Here is a 14,656-nt window from a genome sequence, read left to right on the forward strand (position 1 = left end):
TACATCTTCTGTGCATACTGATCTGTGGAGAGGGAAGCCCAGCTGCCAAATGTGTTTCAGAAGACATGCTAAGTTTTTCCATTTTTCCAATGTCCCACACACTGAGAAATCAGACATTAAAAGTGAGAGTTAAGAGGAGTTTTCAGGCTCCCACCCAAATGGGAATAACTTCCCAAACAGCTTTTTAGATGGAATTCTTTTCCCCTTCATGCAGGCTGCTTAAGCTGCTAGGAAAAAAAGAGTATTTCCTACTGCCAGGATGTTAGGTTTGGTCATGAGTCATTAGACATCTTTAAAAGTAAGACAACTAGAGGTATTAGATACAGTTGCATTCTTCTCATTATTTATGTCTATTTTGGATTATTCTGGAACACTGGCTAAGAAAATGACAGCACATGACATTCAATTTCCAGGCTACAATGTGGTACAAGCACACACCTTACAGCTGTTATGGTTTTGCATTTTCAGTTTCATTGATCAGCTTTTTGTGACCATGGGAAAATAAGCAGAAGCACCTGTGTTGCCTTTTCCCATCAGATTTGGGTTTTTCTGAGCATTCTACTTCTTCATTCTCTTACTGTCTCTAAACAGTACCAGTCTACTCAGTGTTTTTCAGATGAAGAGCTCCTGCCTGAATCCTCCCTGCCTCTTATCTGAACAATGTCTTCTCCTGCTCTTTATTTCCCCCCTTAGATCAACTGACCTCAAAGTACTAGCTTTGGGACAAAGTACTTTGGGACAAAGTACTTTGGGACAAAGTACTCTGCATCTCCTTTGCAGCTGTCAACTGTACCTAGAATAGAATAGAATAGAACAGACCAGACCAGACCAGGTTGGAAGAGACCTTCAAGATCATCATGTCCAACCTATCATCCAACACCACCCAATCAACTAAATCATGGCACCAAGCACCCTATCAAGTCTCCTCCTGAACACCTCCAGTGATGGTGACTCCACCACCTCCCCGGGCAGCCCATTCCAATGGGCAATCACTGTCTCTGTGTAGAACTTCCTCCTAACCTCCAGCCTAAACCTCCCCTGGTGCAGCCTGAGACTGTGTCCTCTTGTTCTGGTGCTGGTTGCCTGGGAGAAGAGACCAAACTCTGCCTGTCTACAACCTCCCTTAAGGTAGTTGTAGAGAGCAATAAGGTCACCCCTGAGTCTCTTTTTCTCCAGGCTAAGCAACCCCAGCTCCCTCAGCCTGGAGAAAAGAGCTACTCTACTGATCTTGCAGAGCTCCAAGATGATGTGGGGAAAGTAACAGTCAAATGTCCCACAAAACAAATATAAAATCTCTCTACTCAATACCTACACAACAGGTAGCCCTTATGTCAGCTCACAGGCTGCCCAGAGAGGTGGGGTCCATTCCTGGACACATTCAAAGTCAGGTTGGATAGAGCTCTGAGCAATTTGATACAGTGAAAAATGTCCCAGCTCACTGCAGGAAGGGTTGGACTAAATGACCTTTAAAGGTCCCTTCCCACCCAAACTATTCTATTATTTTGTGAAATTGGCCTTATGTAGAATCCCACACAGAAACATAGTATTTTTTCTGTACCAGTCCCTCTCTGAATCATGACATAGGCCTCAACTCCTCACCCAATGTGTGCATTACAGCTAAATGGAAATAATGAGCCCATCTTTTAGTTCTCACTGTTTTCATATAATGGCTAGAGCAATATATCTGAGGAAAGCTACAAAATACACTCTAAAGGATCCACTCTTCAGGAAGGAGGTAAACACCTCTTGGCAATGTGACTCATTATCTAGGACACTGCCTGCTCTACAGTCTTTCCTACCCAGAACCCAAGCAGAAAGAAGCTAAGCACCATAGATGAAGAGGATACAAGTGTAAAGTGGACAGAAAGCACATTAAAAAGTAACCAGGTAACCATTTAAGCTGAGTATAGCTCTGCTTTAATGATGAAATCTCTTCAGTCTCCCTTGACTCTTCAGAGAAGCTTTGCCCTGCCCTGGTAGCAGAAATGGGGTGTGGAAAAAGAACGCAGTTGATACCATTTTAGTATGCCCAACAGGTTTGTGAGAAAACTCCTAGGTTTAGGGAACAGTAGAGGAATTATATCAAGAAGTATCCTGAAAGAATGTAAAGCCTTTAACACTGTCCCCCACAGTATCTTTCTTTCTAAGCTGGAGAGATATGGATTTGATGGGTGGACTGTCCAGTGGGTAAGGAAACAGTTGGATGATTGTATCCAAAGGGTACCAGTCAGCAGCTCAATGTCCAAATGGAGAGAGGTGACAAATGGTGTTCCTCAAGGGTCTATATTGGGACCAGTGGTGTTCAGTATATTCATCAACAATACAGACAGTGGCACTGAGTGCACCCTCAGCAAATTTACAGATGTTACCAAGCTGAGTGGTGTGGTTAAGACTGAAGGACAGGATGTCATCCAAAGGGACCTGGACAAACTAGAGAGGTAAGCTGAAGATAATCTCATGAGGTTCAATTAGGCAAAGTGTAAGGTCCTGTGCCTAGGTCAGTGCAATCCCAGCTATAAATACAGGCTGGGAGATGATGAAATTGAGAGCAGCCCTGCAGAAAAGGACTTGGGGGTGATGGTGGATGAGAAGCTGGACATGAGCTAACTGTGCGCTTGCAGCCCAGAGGGCCACTCACTCTGGTGAGACCTCACTTGGAGTACTGTGTCTATCTTCTGGAGCCCTCAACACATGAAGGACCTGGACCTGTGGGAGTGGGTCCAGAGGAAGGCCTTGAAAATCATCAGAGAGCTGGAATGTGTCTCCTGTGAGGACATCTCTCCTATGAGGAGATCTTCAGCCTGAAGAAGATCAGGCTCCAGAGAGACCAACTAGCAGTCTTCCAGTAACTGAAGGAGCCTACAAGAAGGCTGGAGAGGGACTGTTTACAAAGGTCTGGAGCAACAGGATGAGGGGCAATGGTTTGAAATTAGAGAAGAGTTGATCTAGATTAGATGTTAAGAACAAGTTCTGCACCATGAGGGTGGTGGAACATGGCAAGAGGTTGCCCAGGGAGGTAATTGAGGCCCCATTCTTGGAGATATTCAAAGTCAGGTTCAAAAAGGCTCTGAGCAACCTGATCTAGTGGAGGATGTTCCCAGGGTGGTTGGACTACGTGACCTTTGGAGGTCCCTTCCAATGTAAACCATTCTATGATTCTAGTTTAAGATAACTGAAGATACCTCCATTTTGACAAACTTCTCAAAGTATATTAGGAGACTGGAAACAAACAAATTTCATGGGTAAAAGATATTCCAGCTTCTAATGGCCACATTTTCATCTAGACCTGCCTAAGAAACCTGACATCTTTATTGATAACAATCTTTACCCTCACTTGAAATGTAATTCCTGGAAAGCTAGCTGAATCTTTCACACTGAGAGTAACGGAGAAGTGATGGGTAGTTAAATGATAGGAGAAATGTTAAGAGGACAGTTATGCCCCTACTGCATTTGGACTCAGCGCTTTGGTTTGAAGTCACAAACACTCCAGGATGGTCTTACACTGGCTCACGTCTGCAGGGCTACAGGGAGGGGATATTCTGTGTATCTTTCTCCATGTATTTGGCTGCATTTTCTTGCTTCCCATTTGGGACACTAACTTCTTCACAGGCTGGCCCTTAGTGCTGTACCTAAATACATCATTTGGGAGTATGGATCTGACACTCCTATTCATTAATCACTTCCAGCCATAAAAAAGTTACCTATCTCCTTCAGTGCTAAACTCCCCTGCTCGTGAACAAAATTGGCTGATTGCTTGGAAACACAGAATACATGGAATAATGGATATATCCTGGAGGGAAGGAAAGATAAAATGATACTGCATTCAGAAAGAATTCTATCCTGAGTGAGGTTTCTTTGTTTCTTTTATGCCTTTGAACCAATTCAATAAAGGAGCAAGGTCTCCATCCCATTCAATAGACATTTATGGGATATCATAACCGTTGGTAGGCTATCTCCCTTCCAACCTGAATTATTCCATGACCCTACTAAAAGTTAGCAAGTATTGCTTATGGAATTAAAGCAATTAGTGGTTATAAATAGACATGACTTTGAATGGGGGTATTTTCCTGGAAGGTTCTTGTGTGGCTGCTCAAAATAGCTTTCCCTTCAGCTCAGGACACTCCTCTTCAGGGAAGAGATTCTCTGATGTCTTTCAGTTTTCAGTTTTGCCTGAACTTTTCTTACACACCTACTTATTGCTGGGGTGAGCTTCAGGATACCAGTAAGATGTCCAAGTTAATTGAATCAGAAGGGCAAAGTACCCACTCATTTTATTATTTGAGTTTCCTCTACAGCAAACTGGCAACTTAATAACCTTGCATTACCTGTGCCATATGACATAACACCGTTCTCCCCCACACCCCGCCTGAGGCACATTGCCTGAGAATATGAAGCCCCTGGTGAAATAATGTTTCAATGACATTAGTCACATCACTGTTTGATTGCAGATCCTTTTCTTGCTATAATAGACAGTGTTGATTACTTCCTCACTTAAGGCCTTTTATGAACTGCTAGGCAATTGACTGCCCTGATTAAAACAGAACACCTGGTAAACTGGAACCTGCACAAGTCTGAGAGGCAGCAGAGCCTTTTGTGATATAAGGGGGGGGTGTTGTTTGTTTGGGGTTTTTTTGTTGGTTTGGGGGGGTTTTTTGTTATATTTATTTTTTTAAGCAACAGTACTCAGCAGTCTTGAGCAGTGACAGAACCAAACTCTCACTTACAGTGGAGGCAAGGATGGGGGAGGAAGTCCTCTGCTTGCAGCCCCTCACTCCTTCAAACAAGACCACCAAGCCTATTGACAAGCAGTTACTAACATAGAGCAATGATCTTGCATAAGGTTGGAACTGGCTGCTGATCATAAATAGAGAAGTCAGTGCTGGGTTTGCATGAAGACAATCAAAAGCATCATTCTTATTACTATTCTGACATGGAGGACAACTAAATATTGTAATTGTGCCACAGACAGCCCTTGTAGGTAATTAATGTATAAGCTGTTAATCCTTTCCAAAAAAGCTAAGGAGACACTCTCACTGTATTTTTAAATCTAATTGCCACACAATTTCTAGGGCATATGCACTTCAAAATACAAAGCCACAAGGGACCTGCATCTGTTAGAACTGACCACACTACTTAGGAAAAGTTATCGTCTCAATTTCTTCTCTTCCTGCCTCCTCAACATCACAGAATCATACAATTGTTAGGGTTGGAAGGGACCTCAAGGATCATCTAGTCCCAACCCCCATGCCATGGGCAGGGACACCCCACACTCCATCACGTTCCTCAGAGCCACATCCAGCCTGGCCTTAAAAACCTCCAGGGATGGGGCTTCTGACACTTCCCTGGGCAACCTGCCCCAGTGTCTCACCACCCTCATGGTGAACAACTTCTTCCTAACATCCAGTCTGAATCTACCCATTTCTAGTTTTGCTCCATTGCCCCTAGTCCTATCATTACCTGACACCCTAAAAAGTCCCTCCCCAGCTTTCTTGTAGCCTCCCTTAAGATCCTGGAAGGCCACAATTAGGTCTCCTCAGAGCCTTTTCTTCTCCAGACTGAACAGCCCCAATTCTCTCATTCTGTCCTCATAGGAGAGGTGCTGCAGCCCTCTGATCATCCTTGTGGCCCTTCTCTGGACGCGTTCCAGCACATCCAGATCCTTCCTGTAATAGGGGCTCCAGAACTGGATGCATATCAGCTTAGAGTTTCCAATGACAGTAATGTATGAAGAAAATAAGGTGCAGTTGTGTTCACTAATGAGTTACACCAGCAGCCACCTTATAACAATGCGTGCATGGCAGCCGTATGCTACTATACTCTTCACCACATAACAGCACTTCTGAGCCTTTTGTAAGGAACTGCACATCTGACAAGTAATTTTTGCTGATCACATTCATATTTTGGATGCTGAATACTCTTGGGTTCTGTGGATGACCATCACTAGAGAGAAACTCCTTGGTACCCAGTACATTTTACATAGCACTGTTAGCTGTCTGGTGCCAACCAAACTCTTTGCAAAGTGAAGAGCTGGAGAAAGGTCTATCTCCTGTGATATGCCCTGCCATTTTATACCTCTACCATTTGTGTTCTGCCATTGCTTGGGGTAACCATACCTCAACTAGCTTTCATCTCATTAGCTCCAATACTCTCCCACCTTGCTTTTCTGCCAAGGACATCCAAGCTGGCTAGGGCAATGCTCAAAGTATGTTTATTTATGCACCTCCCTGAGGCATGGAAATATGCCCACGCACATTCTTTTGATCACGGATGTGTAAACTCACATATCCATAACCCAAACCAGGTAAGGAGTCACAGGAAGCTTTCTTTACCCATATTTACTAGCTATTACATCATCTCATTTTCATCCTCCTGTTCAGCAGGCCAAAACCCAGTTTCCATTACTCACAAATATTTCATAGAATAATAGAATGATCTGTGCTGGAAGGAACCTTTAAAGGTTGCCCAGCGCAGCTCTCCTGGGATGAGCAGGAACATCTTCAACTAGATCAGGTTGCTCAGAGCTCTGTTCAACCTGACCCTGAATGTTTCCAGGGATGAGGCCTTCAGAATGTCTCTGGGCAACCTGTTCCAGTGGTTTATCATCCTCCTCAAAAAAAATTATTCTTATATCTATTCTGAATATATTTCAAGGGGCAGATAGGCATATTACTCCCACACCACCCCTTGGAATGTAAAACTCACCCTAAATACCAAGATCTTTAAACCTCTTGATTTCAATATTCATTCTGAAGCTTTCATGGCTTATGCACTGGCCCAGCACTTGGGAGCCAGATAAAGAGAGACTGCAGTATATGCAAGGAAAATACAGGCATGCCTACATGTGGGGACTGCAATTCTAAAGGGAAGCCCTTTGCATCTCTCCAGAAAGCCAGTGCCACATTTACAACATGGACATCCCCTCCTGTGACCTGCCATAAGGGCAGTCAGGGGAATAGACTCCTCACAGGCATAAATCCTCATACAATCAATCTGTAGAAGAAGCTACATCAGCCACCGAAGTCTGAGTATCAGTGAACATTTTTTCAGTGTTAGGGTGACAGAGGCTGCCCAGGGAGACTGTGGAGTCTCCTTTTGGACATGGTCCTGGGCAAGATGGCCCTGCTTGAGCAATTGGACCAGATGACCTCCAGAAGTCCCTTCTCACCTCAACCCTGCTGTGATTCTAAGCTGAGAGGTTTGTTTTAGTAATGTGTCTCCATAAGAGAAAACTGAAGAAGAGGTTACATGCTACTACAGCTCACACCAAATGATTTTCTGACGATCACTAGATGTCCAACATGCACCAGTGGCCCACAGAACTCACAAGTGTGACAAACAAAACAGATAGGGTATAATCAAAGCATGTATACAGTAATCTCTTAACATCTGCCTATTACAAACTATCATCAGAGCTATCTCACAGAGGAAAAGTCCCTTTGCCGCCACACTGATGTTTACAACAGAGCATGGAGACTTCAGTAACACATGTAATCCCATTTCAGCTGTGACACACGGGTGTATATATGGGGACAGCCCTCAGAATCTATAGTAGGAAATGGCTCCCAACCACCACACCTGCAATAGTGGCACAGAAAAGTTTCAGGACAATTAACTTACCATTTCATGCAGCTCTGCAATAATTGTGCTTAAAGCTGAGACCAGGAAAAGTTCACAGGACTTCTGTTCAAAGCCAAGATTGATTCTTAACTCAGTTTAGTCAACTTTAAATGATATTAAAAAACATTTGTGTTGGTTTTAAACAAGCCCATATTGTCTTCCTCCACAATACCTTAGACTACTACTATCTCCTCATACCTGCTTGCACAGGAGCCAGTTCTGAATCAGAGTGGGTGGCCACCTGTTTGGCTTCACCTAAGCCAGTTCTGCCAGAGCTGCTGTTCAGACCTTCAAAGACTGGGCAGAACTTGCTTACATCTGCCTGTAAAAACATAGCATAGATATGCTCCAGCTAATCTTTCAGAGAACAGCACAGCCTCTACAAAACCAGTAATCTGGAATAGCCTTCTGGCCTAGTGAGATATGTAGTAAAAGAACTTAAAATCAAGAGACTTTTTAAAAATACTTTTTGTTCCTACACAAAGCAGCAACTAAGGCAAACTCAAATCCAGCCAAGACAGACACTGCCAACTGTACCAAAACAAAACTAAGGGTTTGAATGTTTCCAGTAACAGAAGCTTTCATGCTTGCTTGCTTGCTTGCTTTCCTCCTTTCTCTTTCCTCCTTTCCTTCCTTTCCTTCCTTCCTTCCTTTCCTTCCTTTCTTCTTTCCTCTCCTCTCCTTTCCTTTCTTCTTTTGAGAAAGATTTCTTGGAGAATTCATAAAGGGCAGGCGATACTGTCTTTGTTGTGTAACTCTATGGCATGGGAAACGTTGTTATGCATCTGGGCTACTACAAACTATTGCATTCCACTTCTATTATTTGCAAACCCTTCGTACTTGTTCTGGTGTTTATCTGCCCTGTGCACAAGGAGCTAAGGCTGCTAATCTAACAGTCAGCAGGAGTAACCACTGCTGCACAGGATGGCTGCTGCATTCTCCTCCTCTCACCCACCAAAGTTCTGCTGGTTCAACAGGCAGCTACATAGTTGGTCCAGAATAATTCTACCAAAGTCTGAGGCCTTCCTGGTGGATTTTTCTCTACCTGCCATTTATTGAACTTGAACCAAGTAATCAGTGTCTTCTACACACAAAAACTGGAAAAGTGTGTATGTGGGGGGGAGGATAATTAATTAGTGAGTTTAGAAAGACCCTTTTCTCACTCCACCTTCAGTTCTGCTTTTGTGTAATGAGAAACAGCCGGTAACTTGTATTGACAAGTTCTGTGAATGCCCCAAACGTGGGGCATTACCAAACGTGGATGATGAGCTGCTAGAAGTTTACATGAATTAGTTTCCTCTCTCCTTCACTGGTCCTGTTAAGCCAGCCAGCATGAAATGTCAGTTTGGCAGCTTACAAGTGTCACATTTCTCAGAAAGCAAACAGGTCCCTCCCCAGGTGTCTTTGGACTTTTGTTACAACATGCTATGGCTGTCTTCCCCCAAGATGCTGAAGCACAAGTTAGCCATTCAGCTGAAGATGTAACTTGCTCCACAGAAAACAGGGCTGTCCTTTTTACTGTGCTCCAAAGGTGTATCCCAAGAGCTAAAAACAAGCACATACTGCTAAGGAAGATTAAAACCAGTATGGAAAACTGCACTGAGATTGGTTCCTCTCTCTTTTTATCAAAATCCCTTCTCAAGTCCCTGTTTTTGTACTGACTCAACAAGCAGCACAGTGGGTAACTCCCAGCTCTTTCTCTGGTGACCTTCCCACATCTGCAGGAGGAAAAAAACCAAAACAAAGGGAAAAAAAAATAGAAAGAAAGAAAAAACAAAAGGAAGATAAATGAAAATAGAAACAATAGAATACTAAACACTGCTAAAAGATATCCAGTACGTACTGAGCCTGTCCTTGTCTTTGTCTGATAGCGTCCATATCCACTAGCTAGAAGAAACGAGATAATTCCCCTGTTGTCACCTCCTGGTTTTTAGGGAGCAAGTGGGGAGAGATCCCTCCCCCCACCAGGCAGGGTCGGAGTGGAAGTGGAAGGAATGACACTTTTTAGCAGCCTTTTTCTGCCAAAATCCCTGGCTCTTCGGAGACTTTCTACTGCGCAGTAGAAGTCCCCACGCTCCCGAGCGGAGGAGGGGAGTTTGCTGCCAGCTGCTTCCCGAGCATCACCCGCAGCTGCTCGCATGGATATCCATCCCCTCTGGGGCGGCGGCTGCTCGCTGGACCTCCGGCCGCGCACAGCTGCGGGGGGCCAGCGCCTAGCCACACCACGCTCTTAGCAACAGGGCAACAAAGAGCAGCCAGCTCACCATCACCTCATTTCCTGCAGCAAATGCTTACCTCAGTCTTCTCGGCTTGAGCTCTTTGGGATGCGCAGGAAGGGAGCCCTGCACCACCCATTAATCCAGTGCTGTCCAGATAGAGAAGACATGGGGACCCTCTCTGCCCTCCTCCACGTTTGGATTAACTATCTGCAGGAGCTATGGCCACAGGAGGCATTTTTGTAAATCTGATGAGAGAGTTTTGTTAAATACTCGGTTTCAGGAGACTGCTTCCAGGAAAAGAAAGCTGAGTCAACACTCAGAGCTATTCAGTGAAGCAAAACCAATGCTAAGTCTCTAGCTCTGATATTTACATAGACCATTGCTTCAAATATAACCCAACAGCTCATAACAGCGAGCTTTTATCAAAGAAGTGAGATTTTCAGCAGCAGGATGTCTTTGCCTGGGGATACTTAGACCTCAAGATAGATTTACTGGAAAATTTTAAAAATTGTTAAAGAAACTGCTCTGAAGACATGTATTCTGAAATAGTGCCCCCCACTTTACATGAACTAGAACATCCTTATGTTTAAGCCTCTAGGTAGTCTCTGCTTTAATCTCTCTGACCCAGGAAAGGAGCGAGGGTCCTGTTTCAGGGACAGATAGAGTCAAACCTGTCACATTGCTGTACATCCTCGTGTAGAGAAATCTGCCTGTACCATTTCTTCAGGGATACTACAGCAGAACCATGAGGTATTTTACAGAAAACACTGAGGAAGTGGTACTCTGTAAAATAGCTGCTCTTGCCCATTCAAAGGAAAACCACACTGATGATCTCAGACAGGAATTTGAAGACTTCAGTGTACTGGAAAGGGCAGATGTGATTAAGTCAATAGAAAATGGTCAGGGCAGGATCTCAGTTTTATGATTCATCTAAAAATACCACATGCGGCTCAAAGATGTAATCTAGACCCAGTTTACCACTGATTTGAAAAGCATGACAAGTGACAAAACATTCTCAACATAGACTTACATTTCAAGCTCTGTTTTTATAACTACTTAGGGATGCAAACATTACCCAAGCCTTGGCAAAAGGAATTTCTGGTCTGTCACAGAATGTTAGGGGCTGGAAGGAACCTTGAGAGATCATCTAGTCTAAACACCTCCCCTGCCAAAGCAGGATCACCTATACCAGGTCACACAAGAACTCATCCAAGCGGGTCACTGCTCCTGGTGTAGAACAAGCTAATGGGCAGCAACAAATGCACAGTAAATAACCAAGACAGTAATTTCTTTAAGACTATGGTAGCAATTTGCAAATACTACAAGAGAAGATTTTAATCCTTCTGGGATTGGGAAGTGCACAGTGGAGTATCTGTACCACTTTTGCCCACTGTGCTTTGCTAACACAGAATCATAGAATTTTTAGGGTTGGAAAGGACCTCAAGGATCATCTAGTTCCAACCCCCATGCCATGGGCAGCGACACCTCACACTCCATCACGTTCCTCAGAGCCACATCCAGCCTGGCCTTAAAAACCTCCAGGGATGAGGCTTCCACCACCTCCCTGGGCAACTTGTTCCAGTGCCTCACCACCCTCATGGGGAAGAACTTCTTCCTAACATCCAATCTGACTCTACCCATTTCTAGTTTTGTTCCATTCCCCCTAGTCCTATCACTGCCTGACACCATAAAAAGTCCCTCCCCAGCTTTCTTGTAGGCCCCCTTCAGATACTGGAAGGCCACAACAAGGTCTTCTCAGAGCCTTCTCTTCTCCAGACTGAACAGCCCCAGCTCTCTCATTCTGTCTTCACAGGAGAGGTGCTGCAGCCCTCTGATCATCCTTGTGGCCCTTCTCTGGACACATTCCAGCATGTCCAGATCCTTCCTGTATGTAACATAACATACAGCCAGTAGACTTGTCTGGTATTTGTACTTTTTATGTTATTAGCAAGGAAGTGCTGAACTTGATACTTCTCAGCAGCTACAGCAACTTAAATTGTTGTAAGGTTATTTACTAAATCCCAATCCACTTGCAAACATATGCAGTTTCCAGGACATGGGGCCAAAACCATCCACTGGCAGTTATATGGTGCTTTGCCTGGACTGGATGCAATACCAGTAAGCCCCTTTATGGTAATATTTGCAGACACTTCTGACCTCATCTAGTGTGCTGACTTTCAAAAATAAGGGAAAAAAAACTCAATACCCATGCTGAGGCCCATTAAACTGTTACCCACACAAGGATTTTCCTCAGATTTCCCTGGAAGAGGCTTATGGTTTTAAGTGAATCAAGTACTAGGTTTTGTTGAGCATGTCCCATACGGGCAATTTACACACAGGACACACAGACAATCTGCCACCAGGCTCTGATTTGTCACAGAAATAACATTCTAACAACAAGGACAAAAATAAACCATCCCATTTCAGAGCCATTTCTGAAGATTGCTGCAGATTTTCACTTATGACTCTACAGAAAAAGGTGCAGAAAGCCCTTCCCTGGCCTCTCTCTTCTTGAGGCCTCTGGCTCCTTGGCAGCTCCCGAGTCATCTCCCTCAGCCAAGGCTGTCAGAGCGGGGCACACAGACAGCCAGCAGTAGTAGGGAAAGGACCAAGAATGCAGCCAGCAACAGGGAGAGGCTTCACAAGCATCTACACAGCTGGGGAGAGACTTTGGAGCTAAGTAACACTATCTTTGGTTAAATGGTAACCAAATTGTAAACCTAAATCCTCACAACAAAAAGGGTGTTAAAAAACGAACTTTCACACCCCCCTCCTCCAGCAAGAGCATCCTGCTGCCTATCTGAAAGCAAAGTAAGTTTGGTCAGACAGCTAGACACGAGGTAATTTTAAAGCTGTAGGGCTTATAATTATTTCATGCAGCAAAATAAAGCTACTATCAGTCATAAACTGTAAGCTGCACAGAAAATACAACTCCCTCTGCATTGTGGAGGCTGTGGGGAGAGTGTCTTTTTTGTAGGTTTTCAAATCTAACCCAGTGCCAGAGAGAAAGCTCCTCCCAGGCTGCACCATGCACAAATGAAAGCAGCTTTCCGCACAGAAAGCCACTAACGCTTTAGCAATGCTTTCCGAGCGTAAAACCAGGCACGGACACTGCAAGAATGCGCAGCCAACAGCACAAAGGCATTCGCTCACCTGATTTTCCCATGATCAAGTGGTGGGGCTTTTTAAATTTCACCTGCTGCTTCCTCTCTTGAGTGAGTTTTGCTGCTAAGCGCCGGGAAGGAACGTTTGCAGTTTCAGCTCAACTTCTCCAGTCGCCTGCGACCGCTGCCGGAGAAAAGTCAGCGACGGGAACCCGTTACCGCCCCTTATTCAGCCCTGGAGTAAGCCTGCCCATGCCTTATAAGGCATAGGGATACCGTTTTGTGGGTTTTTTTCCCCCTTTTCTTAAAAAGATCCTGTTTAGGGTCAGGAGCTATTTATCCTCCACAGCAACCAAGCAGCTCCCAAACACCATATGGTTCCACATACCAATTCAGCTTAGTAATCGTGGCTATCTTCTGATAAGAGTAGGCTGGGAAAATAAATTCTGCTGACAAATAGTTCTGCTGCCACAGTGGGCATAGCCCTCAAGGGTAATTCGTACAGCTAAACACTTGTTGAAGTTTTACCCTGTTACTGTACGCACCGTTGAAACAGACAAGCGATGAAGCCGTTTGAAGGATAACTGTATCTTACGTCTATAAAACAGTACTTTCTGAGCTGTTACAACACATTCTGGAGATAAAAAAAGTAGTAAAGTGCAGCATAAAATTTTGCAAGTCAAAGAGGAAATGTGCCGATGGTGTATTTCCTAAGAAGAGCTGGATGTGCATATGCCTCATTTTCTCTGTGCAAGCACACTGTGCCGCTGTTATCTTCACTCCGCATCGAAATACCTCAAGCTAATCTGGCAAATATTAACTGCTTCAGCGACGGTGAGCACCTTACTTTGCTTTAGCTGCAGAAGCGCTGCGTGGCTCCAAACAATACTTTGGTTACGTGTTTCCAGCTTTCATCTTTTCACTATCAAAAAAATTAAATCATCTGAGGTTAATGCTTCCCAGCCTTTTAACAATGCCTCTCAACACTTCGAGGTTCTGCTTGGTTTTACGCCAAGTCTGCTGGCTCAGCAGGTTCTAGTCATCTTTTATCTACCCCTGGAGGCTAAGCTCCAAAGAGAAGTTTAGAAGTAAAAAGATGTAGGCTATTTTCTTCCTTTGTAGACAAGTAGCAGCAGCAGGTGGGAAAAGACAGCATCCCTTCACTAACACACTGCTCCTCATGAGGTTGTTTCACAGGCAAGGTGGAAACACTAACACACTGCTCCTCCCGAGGCTGTTCCAGGGGCAATGTTGAAACACAAGTTACAGTATCACAGTATCACCAAGGTTGGAAGAGACCTCAAAGATCATCAAGTCCAACCTGTCACCACAGACCTCATGACTAGACCATGGCACCAAGTGCCACGTCCAATCCCCTCTTGAACACCTCCAGGGATGGTGACTCCACCACCTCCCTGGGCAGCCCATTCCAACAGCTAACAACTCTCTCAGTGAAGAACTTCCTCCTCACCTCGAGCCTAAATTTCCCCTGGCACAGCTTGAGACTGTGTCCTCTTGTTCTGGTGCTGGTTGCCTGGGAGAAGAGACCAACCCCTTCCTGGCTACAACCACCTTTCAGGTAGCTGTAGAGGGCAATGAGGTCACCCCTGAGCTTCCTCTTCTCCAGGCTAAACAATCCCAGCTCCCTCAGCCTCTCCTCACAGGGCATGTGCTCAAGGCCTCTCACCAGCCTTGTCAACGTCAAAGGGGTATCAA

General features: G+C 44.6%; 1 protein-coding gene across 1 annotated transcript in view; it reads right to left on the reverse strand.

Annotated features, from left to right (window-relative positions):
- The window catches only part of GLIPR2 (GLI pathogenesis related 2), a 35,553-nt gene extending 22,390 nt beyond the window's left edge, over nt 1-13,163 (reverse strand). Inside the window, exon 1 of the mRNA XM_054164207.1 lies at nt 12,990-13,163. Within this exon, the coding sequence (XP_054020182.1) occupies nt 12,990-13,002 (13 nt within the window). The 5' untranslated portion in view covers nt 13,003-13,163. The remainder of the gene's footprint in view (nt 1-12,989) is intronic.
- Nucleotides 13,164-14,656: the final 1,493 nt, after the last annotated feature.

Source organism: Dryobates pubescens, chromosome 9 (assembly GCF_014839835.1).
Source record: "Dryobates pubescens isolate bDryPub1 chromosome 9, bDryPub1.pri, whole genome shotgun sequence".
NCBI lineage: Eukaryota > Metazoa > Chordata > Aves > Piciformes > Picidae > Dryobates > Dryobates pubescens.